The sequence below is a fragment of the Leucoraja erinacea genome, chromosome 29 (genome assembly GCF_028641065.1).
Source record: "Leucoraja erinacea ecotype New England chromosome 29, Leri_hhj_1, whole genome shotgun sequence".
In the NCBI taxonomy this organism is placed as follows: domain Eukaryota; kingdom Metazoa; phylum Chordata; class Chondrichthyes; order Rajiformes; family Rajidae; genus Leucoraja; species Leucoraja erinaceus.
Window position 1 is genome coordinate 9,926,769 of NC_073405.1, and position 20,352 is coordinate 9,947,120.

The 20,352-nt window shown below is 44.8% G+C and overlaps 1 protein-coding gene across 1 annotated transcript in view; it reads left to right on the forward strand.

Moving 5' to 3' along the window:
• Positions 1-10,577: 10,577 nt before the first annotated feature.
• Positions 10,578-20,352, forward strand: part of LOC129711142 (PDZ domain-containing protein GIPC3-like) — a 56,436-nt gene continuing 46,661 nt past the window's right edge. Inside the window, exons 1-2 of the mRNA XM_055658572.1 lie at positions 10,578-12,129; positions 15,540-15,725. Of these exons, the coding sequence (XP_055514547.1) occupies positions 11,704-12,129; positions 15,540-15,725 (612 nt within the window). The 5' untranslated portion in view covers positions 10,578-11,703. The remainder of the gene's footprint in view (positions 12,130-15,539; positions 15,726-20,352) is intronic.

A 20,352-nucleotide genomic window follows, 5' to 3' on the forward strand; every position in this document is an offset into this window, starting at 1 on the left:
ACACAAAAATGCTGGAGAAACTCAGCGGGTGCAGCAGCATCTATGGAGCGAAGGAAATAGGCAACGTTTCGGGCCGAAACGTTGCCTATTTCCTTCGCTCCATAGATGCTGCTGCACCCGCTGAGATTCTCCAGCATTTTTGTGTACCTCCTATTAAATCTCTCCCCCTTCACCTTAATTCTATTACCTCTGGTTCTCGATATTTAACCGACATTTTCAAGCCACCGTGACACAGGCTGTGGCCACAGGCATCAAAGGCTGAGCGGAGTTTGATGAATGCGGTCTGTTTGAACCGCCTGGTGCTGTGGTTGTTTGATGGCCACAGGCAGGGTTTGTCGAGTGGTCAGATGTTGGAATTTTAATCACAACCAAACCTACCAGAGGTCAGGCAGCCTCTACGGACTGAAATAGACAGATGACGTTTCGGGTCAGGAAAAAGACATAAAGTACTGGAGTAACTCAGGAGGTCAGGCAACATCTCTGGAGAACACGGGTAGGTGTTATAGTGGGGTAACCTTAGAGAGGCTGCCTTACAGTGCCAGAGATCCTGACTACGGGTGCTGGCTGCACGGAGTTTGTACGTTCTCCCCATTGCAGATAACACAAAGCTAGGTGGCAGTGTGAACTATGAGGAGGATGCTATGGGAATGCAGGGTGACTTGGACAGGTTGGGTGAGTGGGCAGATGCGTGGCAGATGCAGTTTAATGTGGATAAATGTGGATGAGGGTGTCCATTTTGGTAGCAAAAACAGGAAGGCAGGTTATTATCTAAATGGTGTCAAGTTGGGAAAAGGGGAAGTACAACTGGATCTGGGAGTCCTTGTTTATCAGTCAATGAAAGTAAGCATGCAGGCAGTGAAGAAAGCGAATGGCATGTTGGCCTTCATAACAAGAGGAGTTGAGTATAGGAGCAAAGAGGTCCTTCTGCAGTTGTACAGGGCCCTGGTGAGACCACACCTGGAGTATTGTGTGCAGTTTTGGCCCCCTAATTTGAGGAAGGACATTTTTGCTATTGAGGGAGTGCAGCGTAGGTTTACAAGGTTAATTCCTGGGATGGCGGGACTGTCACATGTTAAAGGAATGGAGTGGATGGGCTTGTATACGCTAGAATTTAGAAGGATGAGAGGGAATCTTATTGAAACATATTAGATTATTAAGGGTTGGGACACGCTAGAGGCAGGAAACATGTTCCCGATGTTGGGGGAGTCTAGAACCAGGGGCCACAGTTTAAGAATAAGGGGTAAGCCATTTAGAACGGAGACGAGGAAACACTTCTTCACACAGAGAGTTGCGAGTCTGTGGAATTCTCTGAGGGCAGTGGAGGCCGGTTCTCTGGATACTGTGAAGCAAGAGCTAGATAGGGCTCTTAAAGATAGTGGAGTCAGGGGATATGGGGAAAAGGCAGGAAACGGGTACTGATTGGGGATGAATAGCCATGATCACATTGAAAGGCGGTGCTGGCTTGAAGGGCCAAATGGCCTGCTCCTGCACCTATTGTCTATTGTCTATTGACCTGTATGAGTTTTCTCTGGATGTTCCAGTTTCTTCCCACACTCCAAAGACGTACAGATTTGTAGGTTAATTGACTTTGGTAAAAATTGTAAATTGTCCCTAGTGTATAGTGTGTGCTAGTATACAGGAATTACTGGTCGGCAGGGACTCGGTGGGCCAAAGGGCATGTTTTCATGCTGTATCTCTAAACTAAACTTAAAAGGGGATGCTTCAGGTTGGGGCTTATCTTCCGACTGATTGTAGTTGGGGGGGGGGGGGGGGGGAAGGAAGCTGGAAGAGAGGTTGTGATGGGACAAAGCCTGACAAGTGATAGGTGGATACAGATGAGAGAGGGGGGGGGGGGGGGGGGGGGGGGTGGTTGAGCAGATGGTTGGGGAAAGGCCAGTGATGAAACGCCAAAAAGGTGTGAGATGAGGAGATAAGGATAGAAGAGGCGTGAAATGTAAAGCCGGAGGAAGGGATATTGGTGACGGAGAAAGGGGGAAAGGCAAGGGGAGAAATGGGTGCAAATCAAGATGGGGCACAGGGGGGGAAATATGGGGATGGGGGAGTGGGGAGGAGGCATTGGGGTGACGTTTGTAGGATTGTGTTACCTAAAATTGGAGCACTCAATGTTCATACGTTCAAGATGTACAAGTGGAATATGAAGTGCTGTTCCTCCAGTTTGCATGTGGTCTCACTCTGGAAATGGTTGACATCATTTGACAGAAAGGTCACGTTGAGAAAAGTGCTCAGAATGGTCAGTTATGTAAAAGATAGGTCAACCATTTTTTAAATAATTTCTCTGAGCGGAATGAGTTCAATAGAAGAAATGAACTCAATTTCTAACCTGCAATCAGATCTGAGGTATCTAACGGCAGATAGACACAAAAATCTGGAGTAACTCAGCGGGACAGGCAGCATCTCTGGAGAGAAGGAATGGATGACGTTTCGGGTCGAGACCCTTCTTAACAGTGGCATGACCACTAGACTTGCACCAAATACCGCAAATGACACTGATTGAAAAACTGCTGGGATGCAAGGAAACAGTTCCCAGCATTTCTTGTCAACATTCCTGTTAAGCCATAAATGTTTCGTGAGCAGGAAATGGAATATTACAGAAACATGAGTTTGAAAGCCACGATTTGCTTTGTTTTAGTTTTATGGGAACAGCATGGAAACAGGCCCTTCGGCCCACCGTGTCCACGTCTACCATCGATCACCCGTTCCCACTAGTTCTATGTTATTCCAGTTTTGCATCCTCCCATTACACACTAGGTGCAATCTACAGAGGCAGATTAACGTAAAACTTGCATGTATTTAGAGGTGGGGAAAACCGGAGCTTTCAGGGGGAATTCACAGCGTGCAAACTCCACACAGACAGCACTTGTCTGGTGCGATGTGGCAGCAGCTCAACCAGCTTTACTTTAGATTTTAGAGATACAGCACGGAAGCAGGCCCTTTGGCCCACCGAGTCTGCGCTGACCAGTGATCGCCCCGTACACTAGCACTATCCTACACACACTAGGGATCATTTATAATTTTACTGAAGCCAATTAGTTTACAAACCTGGACGTCTTTGGAGTGTGGGAGGAAACGGGAGCACCCGGAGAAAACCCACGCAGTCACAGGGAGGATGTACAAACTCCGTTCGGACAGCACCCGTGGCCAGGATCGAACCCGGCGTCTCTGGCGCTTGATCCTGAGTTCGATCCCAACTACGAGTGTTGTCTGTACGGAGTTTGTACATTCTCCCCATGGCCTTCGTGGGGTTTCTCCGGGTCCTTCGGTTTCCTCCCACACTCCAAAGACGTGCAGGTTTGAGGCTAATTGGCTTGGTAAAATTGTAATGTGTAGGAAGGAACTGCAAGTGCTGGTTTACACCGAAGATAGGTAAAATATGCTGGAGTAACTCAGCGGGGCGGGACAGGACAGGCAGCATCTCTGGATAGAAGGAATGGGTGACCTGATGGGTCAAGAACCTTCTTCAAAATTGCAAATTGTTCCTAGTGTGTGTGGGATAGTGTTAGTGTGCGGGGATCAATGGTCAGCGCAGACTCAAAGGGCCTGTTTCCACGCTGTGTCTCTAAACTAAACTGAACTCCTCGTACTGTTCAAACAAAGTGCTGGTGGCAACAGCAAAAAGACAGTGAAGCATGGCTGTATTTAGGGACGTGTCGCCGTTTTACTGAGAGATGGGAGCGCCGATATAATTATCCACGTGCGGCTATGCCAAAAGGTTCTTAATAAGTTATGTGGCTGTAACTGAAGATGCCGCAGTGAATAGCTGGTACAGATGGACAGTCTAGTAACTGGCAGTGAGGCAATTAATATGTGTACTGATGTAATTGAGAGTACAGGACTTTTGTGTAAAACTGCCATTTCCTGTTATACAAATAGGCAAATGTTTAATTTTCCACTCATACCCCCACCAACTGCTACTGGTTAAATAAACTTCCTGCCACATTACATTGAGGTACAGAATTCTAGGTAGCCAAAATGATATGATAAGGAAATGCTAAATGGAAAAAAAACAGATGCGAAAGGTGTAATTCAGGCGATAAAACATAATCCAACAAAGAGTTGAAAAAACTACGCAACGACACCCCATGGACATTTATTATTTATTAGGATGAACCCAGTAGAATATTCTCATGGAGACACAAGGAACTGCAGGTTCTAGAATCTTCGGCAGAACACAAATTGCTGGAGTAACTCAGCGGGTCAGGCAGCACCTTTAATTTAGTTTAGTTTAGAGATACAGCGTGGAAACAGGTCGTTCAGCCCACCGAGTCTGCACCGACCAGCGATCCACGCACATTATCGTACACACACTAGGGACCAATTTACAATTTGGCCATTTTCTCCGGGTGCTCCGGTTTCTTCCCACAGTCCAAAGACGTACATGTTTGTAGGTTAATTGGCTTGTTTAAATTGTAAATTGTCCCTAGTGTGAAGGATAGAGTTAATGCATGAGGTGATAGCTGGTCGGCGTGGACTTGGTGGACCGAAGGGCCTGTTTCCATGCTGTATCTCTAAAATCCTAAAAATGCCTAAAACCCACGTGGTCACTAACTCCACACCGAGGCCAGAATCGAACCTGGGTCTCTGGCGCTGTGAGGCAGTTGCTCCACCGGCAGAGCCACTGTGCTGCCCATGATGTTGGTGAAGGGATAAATCTTGGTCAGGACATATAAAAGAAAAGATTATCTTCACTTACATTGATGATAGTATAGTATAGCATCGTCTTGAAGACAGACACACTGTACCCTCAAAATTTATTTCCAATAATTCAACCCGACCAATCTTGTTTTTTTCATGAATGGGCTTGAGGCCAAATTTCTCCTTATCCTATCCTCAAAGTTAGGGGGGCACAGTGGTGTAGCGGTAGAGCTACTGCCTTACTGCGCCAGCGATCCGGGTTCCATCCTGACCAGGGGTGCTGTCAGTACGGAGTTTGTATGTTCCCCCCGTGACCTGCGTGGGTTTTCTCCGAAATCTTCGGGTTCCTCCCACGCCCCAAAGACGTACAGGTTTGTAGGTGTAAATGTAAAATTGTCCCTAGCATGTGTAGGGTAGTGTTAATGTGCGGGAATCACTGGTCGGTGCGGGCTCAGCTGGCCGAAGGGCCTGTTTCTGCCCTGTATCTCTAAATTAAACTATCCTTTTCTTGTGCAATGTCTATGAAGAAATGTCCAAATGATTGACGATGATGATATCTCTGGTTCTGTGCCATTTCATATTTAGTATGATTTATACGTCAGGCAATGAATAGTGCACATGGTGAATAACAGGGATATTTGAAAGCAGGAGAGAACTCTTAAAGTTAAAGGGGGGAGAGCAGATCTGGTCTTTGATAAGATAATGCCATGTTTTACAGAGGGATGCAGAGGGACGTTTTAGAACATAGAACATAGAAAAGTACAGCACAGGAACAGGCCCTTCAGCCCATGATGCCTCTGCAGAGCATGATGCCAAGACCAAAATTTATCTGCCTGCACATAATCCATATCCTTCCATTCCCTGCGTATCCATATGCTTATCCCAAAATCTCTTAAACGCCACTATCATCCTTGCCTCACCCATTGCCTCTGGCAACATGTTCCAGGGCTGCATCCTCCTCTGTGTAACAAACTTGCCCTTTTAACATGTCTTCGTTAAACTTTGCCTCTCTCACCTTAGAACTATGCTCTCTAGTATTTCTGGCTATCTACTCGACCTATGCCTCTTATCATTTTATATACATCCATCACGTCTCCCGCAAACTTCCAGCGTTCTAGAGAAAACAATCCAAGTCTGTCCAACCTCTCCCCTGCATCCAATATGCCCTAATCCAGGCATCATTCTGGTAAACCTCCTCTGCATTGTTTCCAAAGCCTCCACATTCTTCCTGCAATGGGGCGACCTGTATTGCATGCAATAGTCCAAATGCAGTCTGACTCTTATATTCAATGCCCAGACTTGTATACCCGATGATAGACACAAAATGCTGCAGTAACTCAGTGAGACAGGCAGCATCTCTGGAGAGAAGGAATGGGTGACGTTTCGGATCGAGACCCTTCTTCTGACAGTTTAGTCTGAAGAAGGATCTCGACCCGAAACGTCACCCATTCCTTCTCTGCAGAGATGCTGCCTGTCCCGCTGAGTTACTGCAGCATTTTGTGTCTATCTTCGATTTAAACCAGCATATGCAGTTCCTTCCTGCACATCTTGTACTCAATGCCCTGACTCTTGCATTCCGATACTCAATGAGGACAAACATTGCATATGACTTCTCTATCATTCTATTTACTCGAGTTACCACGTTCAGGAAGTTATGGACAGGGAATTGTTTCAGGGAGATTTAGAACATAGAACAGTACAGCACAGGAACAGGCCCTTCGGCCCACAATGTCTGTACCGAACATGATAACAAGCAAAACTAGGCCAGCTGCCTGCCCCTTTTCCGGGGTTACGTCCGTGCCCGGGTGGGATTAGAAAGGGAATACGCCCTGTCTGTGGGCACCCTGAGGGAGTTTCGGGACCGCTGGGCTCCGCAGGGTGTTGAATGTATCCTCAATAAGGATTGTATCATAATTGTATAATAGTTTATTATGGATATATGTTTGTATTGTATTTATGGTGGTGGGTTCTGGCTTGTTTTATTGTAGTGTAAATATTATTTTTTAATAATTGAATAAATTTTTTGGTTAAAAAAAACAAAAAAAAAACAAGCAAAACTAATCTCATCTGCCTGTGTATGATCCATATGCCTCCATTCTCGGCATATCCATGAGTCTATCTAAAAGCTTCTTAACACCACTATCATATCTGGTTCCACCATCACCCCTAGCAGCACGTTCTAGGCACCCACAACGTAAAAGACTTGCCCCGCACATCTCCGTAAAGATTGCCCCAATAACCTTAAACCAAGTCTTTGACATTTCCATGCTGGGAGAAAGGTTCTGACTATCTACCCTATCTATGGCATTTGTACTTTTCTATTCTTCCATCAGGTCTCCCCTCAACCTCTGGCGTTCCAGAGAAATAAACCAAGAATAGCTATCCTCTACAAATAGCTAACAATTTCACAAGAAACGACATACTTTATTTTCAATTACATACGGTATAAGTTTTTTGATTATAGCTAGAACCAAATACCTTTTAAACTTTGCAGGAAGAGGAGGAGGTCGAGGGCCTGAATAATCAGACATCTTTGTCGTGTCTTTGCTCAACGTTTTTCTTCTGTCTTCACTTACAAAGAGCTCGGACGGAGTTGTGTAGGTGATCGTATTTTGGGCGTACACCTGGAAGTGTGACTGTTCCCAATACGCATCCAGATTCTCATACAGGCAGTTCTCATCCGACATGTCCTCGAAGGTGGTGCTGTTGTTGTTGTTGGTGGATTCCGCCCTGTATTTTTGATTGCCGTTCAGCACAGGGAGATGAGCGTTCTCGCGTCGTATCTCGCTACGTCTACTTGGAAAGTCGCTCCCATCCACTCTGCGCTCTGAAGGATTAGGATAACAAAAGATTTGCTGCCTTCTCATCACGGTGAAGTCTTTCGCCAGGGGTCTGATTGCCTGCGATTTCCCTTTGGGAGACACTACAGCATATGATGCGGAGACATTGTCACTGTCTAACCTCCTGTGTTGTAGGCCTGCCTTTTTCCTCGCTGCCGTCTTGTAATTCTGTGCGGGAAAGTTGCTATAATTACTGTCCATTTTGAAATTCCCTCAGGGGAAGTCCATTCCCATTCAATTATGCCACGTGTAGGAAGGAACTGCGATCGCTGGATTAAACCGAAGATAGATACAAAATGCTGGAGTACCTTAGCAGGACAGGCAGCATCTCTGGAGAGAGGGAATGGGTGTCGTTTCGGGTGGAGACCCTTCTTCAGACTTATGCCATGGCCTCCCACACATTCTCTGATAGAGACCTCAACTGATGAGAAATTTGGGGACAAATAATTCCTTCTCAACACCAGCACTTCACTACGAATGGTTGACGATCATCTTTTCAGCCCTGTAGAGAGATCTCGAGAATGGATATTCCTTAAGTACAAACCAACCGTTTTAATATAATCCGTTGTCACCGCGGAGGTACTAACGGGGAATTAGTACTCGTTCCAAAATCCCTTTGTTTCCTGTCCGTAGCCGTTTCACTCTGGACACGTGCTCAACGCCAATACAGTCCTTGTCGAATTAATGACCGTTCTTCATCGACGACTCCTCATGTCCCCCCGGAGGTGCCCCTGCAATAATTCGGCTTTATAATCATCGCTCTATACATCCAATGGTTTACTTTCACGTACAGTAAAACAGGCCCACTCTTAACGGGTTAGAACAAGATCTGGGGCTTCCTGTGCTATGGTTACTGAGGTTTCTATGGCATCCAATGAATACACTTATTGACACACTGGCTTCCTCGCTAAAATATTGACTGTATCATATGTGAAATCTATCGCGCACTTTCCGGTATAACGCACATTCATAAAATCTCTCATTTCGGGGCTGCACAGATGCACAGCTCAAAGGTTCTGTGACAGTGCCTCAGTAACCAGCTTGATGTTGAAGATTTCAATATTTTTCCTTCACCTGCAGAGAGTACCACAAAAGTAACTTTTAGCACTTCCTCTCAAATGATCTTAAACCGCAGAAACTGAAATTTGTTCATTGCAGGTGTCGCATTTTTTAGTTTAGTTTAGTTTAGTTTGGAGACACAGGGTGGCACACCGAGTCCTCTCTGACCAGTGGTCACCCGTACACTAGTTATATCTTACACACTAGGGGCAATTTACAGAAGCCAATTAACCTACAAACCCGCACGTGTTTTGGAATGTGGGAGGACACTGGGAGCACTCGGAGAAAACCCATGTGCAGGAAATATAGGGATAGGAATCACGTTCCAGCAGATGAGATAAATTGAACCTGATACCATGTTCGACACGGATACTGTGGGCCGAAGGGCCTCTTCCTGTGCTGTACTGTTCTATGTCCAATGTTCTTCTCTGAACAAATTCAACTTGAAAATTCTGACACGGGGTCTTCGACCTGAAACTTTGACACTGTTTTTTTGCCCACAGATGCGGGCTGACCTGCTGTGTATTTCCAGCAGTTTCGGTTTTGGTGTTGCTGAATATTCACTTTCCACTCATCATTAAAATGACTTATTTAAGAAGTGCGTCGCACTCTAATCAACAGTTTACTGCCACCGAGGACCTAATAAAAGTATTCATTGAGTGCAATTGCCAGGAGAATTTCTAACATTAACAGATCTTATTACAGTAAAACTATACCCAAAGTCTCTCAGCTGGACAAAGTTAAAATTAACTTGTGTTACTAAGCTGCCATTTTGTTGGGAAGAGGGCCTCAAAATGCATTCAATGCCCATTAAATGTCCAGAGCTATTTGCATCATTTTTTAAAAATTACAAATTAACTAATGCATTAGGGCATCATTTCAAAATGACAATTAAGTCATTAGTTTCTCTAATGGTTCAGTAGATGATTTGTTTTTGCTATGAATAAGTAATAAGAAAATGAGTGGAATGGGAGACACTGCAGATTGCTGGAATCCTGAAGGAAAAAATGGAGTAGCCAGGCAGGTCAGACAACTGGACCATTCGCGTAGACCGGACTGGACTTTGAAAATGCCACCAAAACCTGGCTGTGGACTATTTTTATGCACTTTGTACAAATCAGCGATTGTGCTTAGGTATGGCAATACTTAACTGAACTGAATGCAAAAACAACATTTCACTATGCATCTGCACATGTGATAGTAAAGAACCATTGAAACATGGAACCATTGAGCTAAAGATAGACACACAATGCTGGAGTAACTCAACAGGTTAGGCAGCAACTCTGGAGAAAAGGGATAGGAGACATTTCGGGTTGAGACCCTTCTTCAGACCGTCTTATTCCTTTTCTCCAGAGATGTTGCTTGACCCGATGAGTTACTCCAGAATTTTGAGTTATCTTTGTTGTAAACCAGTTCCTTCCGGACTATTGAACCATCTGCACCTAACAGTTATGTAATCAGTCTGAAGAATGGTCCTGACCTGAAACATGGCCTTTCCATTTCCTCCACAGATGCTGCCTGACCCACTGAGTTCCTCCAGAACATTGTATTTTGCAAAGTAATGAAAGCTACATTTTGTTTATTTTCTTGACAGATTGAAAGATACAGTTTGGCCCTCCGAGTTCACATCGATCGTCAATCACCTGTTCACATTAGTTTTATGTTATCTCACTTTCTCACTCACTCCCGATGCACTAAGGGGCAATTTGCAGAAGATAGACACAAAAAGCTGGAGTAACGCAGCGGGACAGGCAGCATCTCCGGAGAGCAGCAACGGGTGACGTTTCTGGCCGAGACCCTTCTTTACAGATTTACAATTTATAGAGGCCAATTAACCTACAAACCCCACACATCTTTGGGATCTGGGAGGTAACTTGCAGGAAACCCACACAGTCATAGGGCGAACGTGCAAACTTCACACAGAGAGAGACTTAAGGGCCTGTCCCACTGCGGCGACCTAATTTGCGAGTTTCGAAAAGTTTGCCCTCGACTCATACTCGCAGCATGGTCGACACAAAGTCTTTGTAACTTTCCTTCATGCTCGAGAGTAGTTCCCGCATACTCGAGGCCTCAGCTAGGTTGCGGAGTATTGTTCAACTTGCTGAAAAATGCCCGCGAGTAAAACATGGCCGCTATGGAAAAAATCGATATTATTTTCTATTCGTAGGTTTAGTCGAAGTAGGTCGTAGTAGGTCGGCATGTAATTCGTAGGTAATCAAGGGTAGTCGAAGGTAATCGAAGGTAGTTGAAGGTAGTCATAGATAGTCTTCAACATAGTTGAAGGGAGGTCGAAGGAGATCGAAAGAGGTCGTCTTCACTCTCCACTATCCAATTTTCCCGAAGCTAGTCTTCAACATAGTCGAAGGAGGTCGAAGGAGGTCTTCAACATAGTTGAAGGGGGTCTTCAACATGACACTTTTTCAAACTCTCCTAAACTCTTCTAATCTCACCAATTAGGTCACCGCAATGGGACAGCCCCTTTACTACATTACTTGTGCTTCCAAGAGGCCCATGCCGAACATAACACCAAGTTAAACGGAACTCTTCTGCCTGCCCATTATCCATATCCCTCCATTCCCCACATCCCCATGTGCCCATCCAAAAGTCTCTTAAATGCCACTCTCATATGTATCTCCATCACCACCCTGGGCAGTGTGTTCCAGACTCCCACCACCCTCTGTAAAAAACTCACCCTGCATATCTCCTAGTGGAGTCCGGGCAAGTTGTTCGGCGTGGATGGGCCAAAGGGCCTGTTACCATTCTGTACAACTCTATGACTATGTGCAGGGCAGGGTTTTTAAACAGAGAGTGGCGAGTGCTACCAGGAGTGGTGGTGGAGGCAGATACTGTATGATAGTGGCGTTTAAGAGACTTTTGGATAGGCGTATGGATATGCAGGAAATGGAGGGATATGGATAATGTACAGGCAGATAAACATTGGTCTAGGCATCATGTTCGGTAGGGACTTTGTGGGCCGAATGTCCTGTTCCTGTGCTGTACTGTTCTATGATCTACGTAGCCCAATATTTAGACTTAGGCGACACTTTGGAATCCACAATCAGTTGTGTTTATTGTCAAAAAGAACTTGGAATTTGTCTCTCGATAGCCGGCAGGCTAATGAAGAGAGTCTGTAGAGTGTCTTTTTCCTTTAATGAGATTACCTGGTAAGTTATGTATAAGGTTTTGTGCTCCGAGCTCCAAACCAGGCTCATGTTACTCACGTAATACTCGCTTCCAATGTGTGGCAAAAGTCATCTTTTATTCAGAAGCCGGTATCTCTGCATCCCAGACCAAGATGCTGCGTGGCTCCAGGAGGAAATGTAAAAAGTCGACAAAGTCGGAGGAGACCAGGTTGATGGAGAATGGAGCGGCCGACGAGAGCCAGACGCGGGCCACGGTGCAAGCTAAAGGCTTGCCGGCGGCGACCGAGGCCCCTGCCCCCCCCCGCATTCGGCCTCGGCTGATATTCCACACACAGCTGGCTCACGGCAGCCCCACCGGCAGGATCGAGGGCTTCACCAACGTTAAGGAACTGTACGCCAAAATCGCAGAGGTCTTTGAAATCTCACCGACAGAGGTGGGTGCATTTGGGGAAGTCGACTGGCTTTGTCCAGTGCTTCATGTTGCTTGTGAATTATTAGTCTTATCTGTCTTATGCTTCAATCCAATATCCCCTATCAGCGATAAAATTGTGGTTCCATTTAATATAGACAAGGTAATCAACTCAAAGATGGACACAGCATGTTGGAGTAACACAGTGGGACAGGCAGCCTCGGGATAGAAGGAGTCCCGCTGAGTTACATGACATGAATCTTCAAATTAGGAGCAGGGGTTGAAGGGACCCGAAACATCACCAATTCCTTCTCTCTGGAGATGCTGCCTGTCCCGCCGAGTTACTCCAGCAATTTGTGTCTATCTTCGGTGTAATCCAACATCTGCAGTTCCTTCCTACACACATTCAACTCAAAAGTTGCTTGTAAAAGGAATTTATTTTTATGGTAAATGATCCATTTGTGTGCTTTAAGATTTCAGAGGATTATCTAAATGGACCAATTGTTACGGACCAGTAGATGTTTTATGAATGCAAACATAGATTTCAAATTCCTTTGGTGATTTTTCCACCTGTCAACTCTTTGCCTCAGTGTGATTGCTGGCAATATTCGATGAGTGTATCCCTGTACGTTTTGCCTTGCTGTGCTATTTCATAGAGAGAAACAGCATGGAAATCTAGTCCGTGCCGACCATCATCCTCATATTTATACTAATCCCTGTTAAGTATGAGAGTCAGGAAGACACGTTGCAGCTTTATATGACTTTAGTTAGGCACCATTCGACGATATGGTTGCAGCTCTGGTCACCCCATTGCAGGAGGAATGTGGAGCCATTGCAGACGGAGTGGTAGTTGGTTACTAGAATTCTACCTGGATTCAAGAGAGAGTTAGATATAGCTCTTAGGGCTCATCAAGGGATATGGTGAGAAAGCAGGAACGGGGTACAGATTTTGGACGATCAGCCGTGATCATATTGAATGGCTCGAAGGGCCGAATGGCCTGCTCATGCACCTATATTCTATGTTTCTATTAGAGGATACTACCAAAGAGGGAGAGATTGGACCAACTTGGATTGTTTAATCCAGGGAGTCGGAAGCTGGGGGGAGACCTGAAAGAAGTATATACAATTATGAAAGGCAAAGATAGAGTAGACAGTCAGAGCCCTTTCCCCAAGGACTAGAGGGCATAACTTTAAGCTGAGAGGAGCAAAGTTTAAAGGAGATGTGTTTTTACACAGAGGGTAGTGGGTACCTGGAACATGCTGTCAGGGGTGGAGGTAGATACACTAGTGGCGTTTAAGAAGCTTTTAGATAGGCACATGGATATGGTGGGAATGAAGGGATGTGGATCACATGCAGGCAGATGAGACTAGTTTAACCTGGCACCAAGCCTGGACATTGTGGGCTGAAGGGCCTGTACTGCTCTGTTTTATGTACTCTATTCACCTTAGTCACCATTTCCAGTGAGCTATGGACTCGGACCCCAGACTCTCTCTGTACCTCAATGCTCCTGAGGTCCCTGCCACTACTGTATGTGCTTGATTTAGTTTAATTTAGAGATTACAGGCCCTTCAGCCCATCGAGTCCGCACTGACCAGTATTTCCCGTATGTTAACACAAGCCTAAACTAGGGACAATTTACACTTATAACAAGTATACCAATTAAACTACAGACGGTGCACGTCTTTGAAGTGTGCGAGGAAACCGAAGATCTCGGAGTAAATCCACGCGGTCACGTTGAGAACGTACAACCTCCGTACAGACTGCACCCCTAGTCAGGATCGAACACGGGTCTCCAGCGCTGCAAACGCTGTAAGGCAGCAACTCTACCGCTGTGCCACTGTGGCTGCCCACAATGTGACTTCCCAAAGTGCATTGCTTCACACTTGTCTGGATTAAATTCCAATTGCCTCCACTTTGTCCAACTTTTCAACTGATCTGGGTCTCAAATGTTTCTTAGAAAAGTTTTTTTTGCTATCTACAACTCCATCGCTTTCTGTGTCACTGCACTCTTGTCAATCGGACTACCTACATTTGCTCCAGCCCTTTTAGTCTTTACTTTAGACTTTAGGGATACAGCGTGGCAACAGGCCCTACAGTACACCGAGCCTGCACAGACCAGCGATAAACCTGTACACTGGCACTATCCTACACAATAGCACAATCTTTACAATTTTACCAAAGCCAATGCAAACATTGAGTGTGGGAGGAAACTGGATCACCCAGAGAAAATCTATGCGGTCACAGGGAGGATGTACAATCACCGTACAGTCAGCAACCATAGTCAGGGTCAAACCCAGGTCTCTGGTGCTGTAAGGCAGCAACAAGTTTAATGGAAATGTGCGGGACAAGTTTTTTTACACAGAGGGTGATAGGGGCCTGCAAAACATTGCTAGGGGTGGTGGTGGAGGTGCATATGATAGCGGCGTTAAAGAGGCTTTTTGATAGGTACAATGAAGTGCGGAGATAGAGGGATACGGATCTTGTACAGGCAGATGAGATCAGTTTAACTTTGCACCACGTTCGACACAAACGTTATGGGCCGAAGGGCCTGTTCCTATGCTGTACTGCTCTATATTCTAGGTTTGAAATCCAACGCTAACCTGAGCTTACATGTTTTCGCCAGGTTCAGTACAAAAAGGTAAAGGGGTGGAAAGAACCGTGATAATGTACATTTATGTTTTCACTGCAGGAAATTCACTCACAGGAGATATTTATATAAAGTCAATAGAGAACGTGAGATAGCTGGTTAAAGCATTTTCTAATAATTCACAATACCGTTCTTCACAAATTCGATACATTTAAAAAGAAACATGGAATTTTGTGACAATAATAATCTGATTCCAAAATTACGATAATAACATATCTTTTGACATGTTTTGAGTATTTGTTGACCATCTGCAATTCAAACGCATCACTTAAAAATGTGTCCTCTTTGTGCCAAGCATCAAATTCTCTGTCACAACCACAGGGACAGATGTTGACAGTAAAAAACACTTGCAAATTCTTTGTTAGGGATGTGAAGAGTATCATGCAATTAACTCTTTCCTTCCCCCCGATACTTTTATAAGTCTTGCTAATGCTGTAATCTAATTCCCAAAGATTATTTTTGACACAAAGCAATTAAATAAAACGGTCCACAAAAGCTGTGGTAAATATCCAGCTGAGTGGACCATTTTGGTGGTTGATATTAATTTTGTAGAGATGTCGTCTCAAGCATCTCACTCCATTAAACACTAACCTGTTTTAATGGGGAAAGAATGGGTGACGTTTCGGGTTGAGTCCCTTTTCTCCAGAGATGCTGCCTGTCTCGCTGAGTTACTCCATGATTTTGTGCCTATTTTCGGTGCAAACTAGCATCTGCAGTTCATTCCAACAGCCTGTTTTAATATCTGTGGCTGTATTTTAAGTTCTTTTTTTCTTCTTTTGTCCAGCAGATTCTGTTCTGTACGTTAAACACTCACAAGGTAGACATGCAGAAGTTATTGGGAGGCCAGATTGGACTGGAGGATTTCATCTTTGCCCATGTAAAAGGACAAATGAAAGAAGTGGAGGTGACAAAGTCGGAAGATGCTCTTGGTCTGACCATCACAGACAATGGGACGGGCTATGCCTTCATTAAGGTACAAACATTGCAGGCCTGGACACTGCTCACCAAGTAGAGTTGTACAGTCATTCAGTCCCAAGACCCTTCAACACACTGTGTCCATGCTAATCAGGGCAGGAGAATGAGGGGCAGATCTTATAGAAGTGTATAAGATCACGAGGGGAATAGGTAGGGTGAACACACAGAGTTCTTTTTACCCACTGTATGGGAATCAGTGATGGCACTGGGCCTGTACTCACTGGATTTTAGAAGGATGAGGGGACCCCCTCAATGAAACTTACAGAATAGTGAAAGACCTGGATAGAGTTGATGTGGAGAAGATGCTTCCACTAGTGGGAGAGCCTAGGACGAGAGGTCAAAGCCACAGAATTAAAGGACGTTCCTTTAGGAAGGAGATGAGAAGGAACTTCTTTAGTCAGAGTTGTGGTGAATCTGTGGAATTCTTTGCCACAGAAGGCTGTGGAGGCCAAGCCAATGGATATTTTTAAGGTGGAAATAGATTAGTATGGGTGTCAGGGCTTATGGGGAGAAGGCAGGAGAATTGGGTTAGGAGGGAGAGATAGATCAGCCATGATTGAATGACGGAGTAGACTTGATGGGCCGAATGGCCTAATTCTGCTCCTATCACATGACCTTATGACCTTATGTATGCGTTTTCACACGTGTACCTCTTACATGATAGGGGAGGGGAGAAGAGGGAGTGCAGCAGGCTGAGCTGTGATCTTATAGAGGTATATAAAATCACAAGAGAGGAAACAGGGTGAATTAACAGAGTCTTTCACCCAGGATAGGAGATTCAAGAACCAGAGAACACAGGTTTAAGGTGAGAGGGGAAAGATTTAATGGGAACCTGAGGGGCAATGTCTTCACCCAGAGGGTAGTGGTTCGATGGAACAAGCTGACAAAGTGGGTGGTTGGGACAGGTACTATAACAACATTTAAAAGATATTTGGACAAACACATAGATAGGATTGGTTTAGAAGGATGTGGGCCAAACGCAGGCGGGTCAGACTAGTGTTGATGGGGAATGCTGGTTGGCGTGAGAAAGTTGGGCCGAAGGGCCTGTTTCCACGCTGTATTGCGGTATGAGTCAATGACACAACAAAAACCCAGAGGATGTCGGTTTGAGGTAAAGGAGTAGAAGGTGCAGAAGACACTTTTTTCACCCAGGGGATGGATCAATCTACCTGAGAGGGTGATGGCTTTCGTAACATTAACGGTAACTTCAAGGCCAGCACTTAACTTGCCCAGGCCTACGAGACCATAGAGCAAGAGCTTGTGAATGGGATTAGTGTGGATGGTCAGTATGCTGTGCAGCATGACTCCATGATGCACCTTTACAGCGGGGCTTATGATGGAGTGGGTGGGAGGGTTACCCAATTTGGTGCTGTCAGCCAACAGACAATACAATGTTACATTACAGTAAAAGATCACCACTAGATGGAGAGCAGCTAAAGTGAACAAAAACTTCAGTCCATCTACATCTGGGCCACATATCCAACAGGATTAACACGCTCGTCAAGAAGGCTGGCTCCGTCCTCAAATAATGCATTTCTTCTGAGGCAGTACAAAGAGGTGCCAAGTTTCTGACGCCAACTTGTATCTTTCAAGCATCAATTTGGTAAAAATATCTCATATTTTTACATGGGCCTTTAAGGCCATTGTTCTGGCAATTGTTGGCCATTGTTCTGGCAACGGGCCTTTGGAATGGCCTTAAAGGCCCATTGTTACATGGATCACCGAATGCTGTGCTGGTGATATTGTCCACTGTATCTGGCCTCGAGTGGTAGCAAAAGTCGTTTGTGTGGCAGGACTAAATATGTTTCCATTACTTGCAGTGTCACATCTAGTAGAACTGCTGCCTCACAATGCCAGAGACTCGGGTTCGATCACGACCTTAGGTGCTGTCTGTGTGGCGTTTGCACGTTATTCCCGTGACCGCGTGGGTTTTCTTCAGGTTGTCTGATTTCTTCCAAGGTCCCAAAGACGTACGGGTTTGTAGGTTAATCGGCCTCGGTAAATTGCCCCTAGTGCCTAGAGAGCGGTTGTGAAAGTGGCATAATATAGAACTAGTGTGAATGAGTGATGGATGGGAAGCGTGGACTCGGTGGGCTGAAGGACTGTAGGTCTAAACTACTGTAGATGCCAAATGTACAAACGGATCCATGCTGTATTTGTAAACTAAATTAATTCACGATCAATTATTGGATGTTAAGATAATTTTAAACATTATTTGCCGCAGGATATTGAAATTAATGTTTAGTGCTGCATTTCTCCGCTTCTCATTCTTTACAGTCAAACAAACACATTACTTTTCACTGCAAAAAACTGGGAGCAGAAAGATTTTGCTATTGCCTAGACTGCATGATTTAAACTCCTAAAATGGATTGCTACACCACTAAAGATATGTATCAGCATTGAAAACATGATTTTTTTTTTTTTTAATTAATCATTAGATAGTAGGAGCAGGTTTGTCAATGTTGTCAAGGTTTTTCTCAGGGTGAACAGTGGATTGATAGGGAAAATAGTAACAGATTATCGTTAATGAAACCTCCATAAATGGCTTTGTTGTGAAGTTGATGCAAAATTCATGTTGGAACGCTTGTGTTACCATCTATTAATTGGAGGGAAAGTGATTTCATGCTTACTTTCGTGCAGTGATTTGTGGATTGCAGCTACTCATACCTTCTTTCGATGCTCTATCAGTATTTTTTTCCTCCGCTAATCTGGTTTACAGGCTCCATCGGTTTGCTCTGCATTCCTGTTTGATGAGTTATTTGATGTAGGGGGGGGGGGGGGGGGGGGGGGGGGGGGGGGGGGGGGGGGGGGGGGGGGGGGGGTAGGGGGGGGGGGGGGGGGGGGGGGGGGGGGGGGTCACAGTCATCTGTTGATAGTTGGCAAAAGAAATTTCCGAGAATAGTGTTGAGAAAAGATTGGTTGAGTGATTCTCATTCTTTTAACATTTCCTGGCAAAGTGGCTATCTGAGGCATTGAAATGGTTGGATCAATTAACACTGTCACTGACAGAAGATCAGAAAGTCACATACATAGTACAAGAGTTAGATGTGGCCCTTGTGGCTAAATGGATCAGGGGGTATGGAGAGAAGGCAGGTACAGGATACTGAGTTGGATGATCAGCCATGATCATAATGAATGGCGGTGCAGGCTCGAAGGGCCGAATGGCCTACTCCTGCACCTATTTTCTATGTTCTATGTTTCTATAACACAGGACCTACAGCCCACAATGTCTGGTTTATGGTCTGGTACTTTATTTGTCACGTGTACCGAGGTACAATGAAATTCATTTTTTGTATACAGTTCAGTGCCAGTATCACGAAACATAAGCACTTAGATACATATTAGATAAGCATCTCAGATACAGTGTAAGTGTATAGCAGTAGTACACTGAGTATATTTTGGCACCATTTTCAAGTCTGTGTCCAATATGATGCCAAGATACTCTAATCTCATCTGTCTGCCGTGATATATATCATTCCCTCTATATCCACCTGCCGATCCAAAAGCTTCTTAAACACCACTATTGTATCTGCCTCCACCACCACCATCGCTGGCAATGTGTTCCAGGCACCCAACCACCCTCTGTGTAATATATTTGCCCTGTACATCTCTTTTAAACTTTGCCCCCCTCAGCTTAAAGAAATGCCTTCTAGTTGTTGACAATTCCACCCTGGGAAAACAGTTCTGACAGAATACTCTAATTATGCCTCTCATAACTTTGTATACTTCTATTAGATCTCCCATCAAACTCATTGTTTTTAGGATCTAACCCAGGTCTCTGGCACTGTGAGGCAGCAGGTCCATCAACTGTGCCACCACAATTGTCAATTGATTCATTGACTTCATTTCTGGAAAGTATCGTTCAATGTAAAAGTACTGAATAACTTGCTGGGACGTTGCTGGCTCCAGTTAAGAGGGAACCTTGATGGGACTTTTATGTCTCTTCATGCCAGACTGAATAAAACAGATGATTAGCAAACATGATGAGTCATTGCAGCCATACAGTTGTCTCATGTCCAACATTACTGACGTTAACTTGGTCAAATACCTCAGAGGTTGGGTTAAATTCACAGTGTGGACTCAATCGGGCCTGTTTCCCTGCTGTATGTATCCATGAATGAAATTTGAATTCATAAGAAAGTAGGAGCAGAAATAGGCCACTCGATCCCTCAAGCCTGACTTACCTTTCCAGATGATCATGGTTGTTTTGCCCAAGACACCATCTCCTCTGCTGTGCCTGGTCCCTCAATTCCCTGATCTTGCAAAATATTGAATTATTTCTTAAAGTACACCCAATCATCTAGCATCCAAAACCCTTTTGGGCATAAAATTCCAGTGATTCAACATCACCTGCAAGAAGATATTTCCGGAGCAACTCTACTGTTGTTCTAGTTTTCTAGTTTTCAATTCCATTACGGTAGAATCATACAGTGTGGAAACAGGCCCTTCGGCCCAACTTCCACATACCGACCAACATGCCCCATCTACACTGGTCCCAACTGCTTGTGTTTGGCCCATATCCATTTAGATCTGTCCTATCCATGTACCTGTCTAATGGTTTCCTAAACATTGCAATAGCCCCTGTCTCAACTACTTCCTCTGGCAACTTATCTTAACGTAACTTC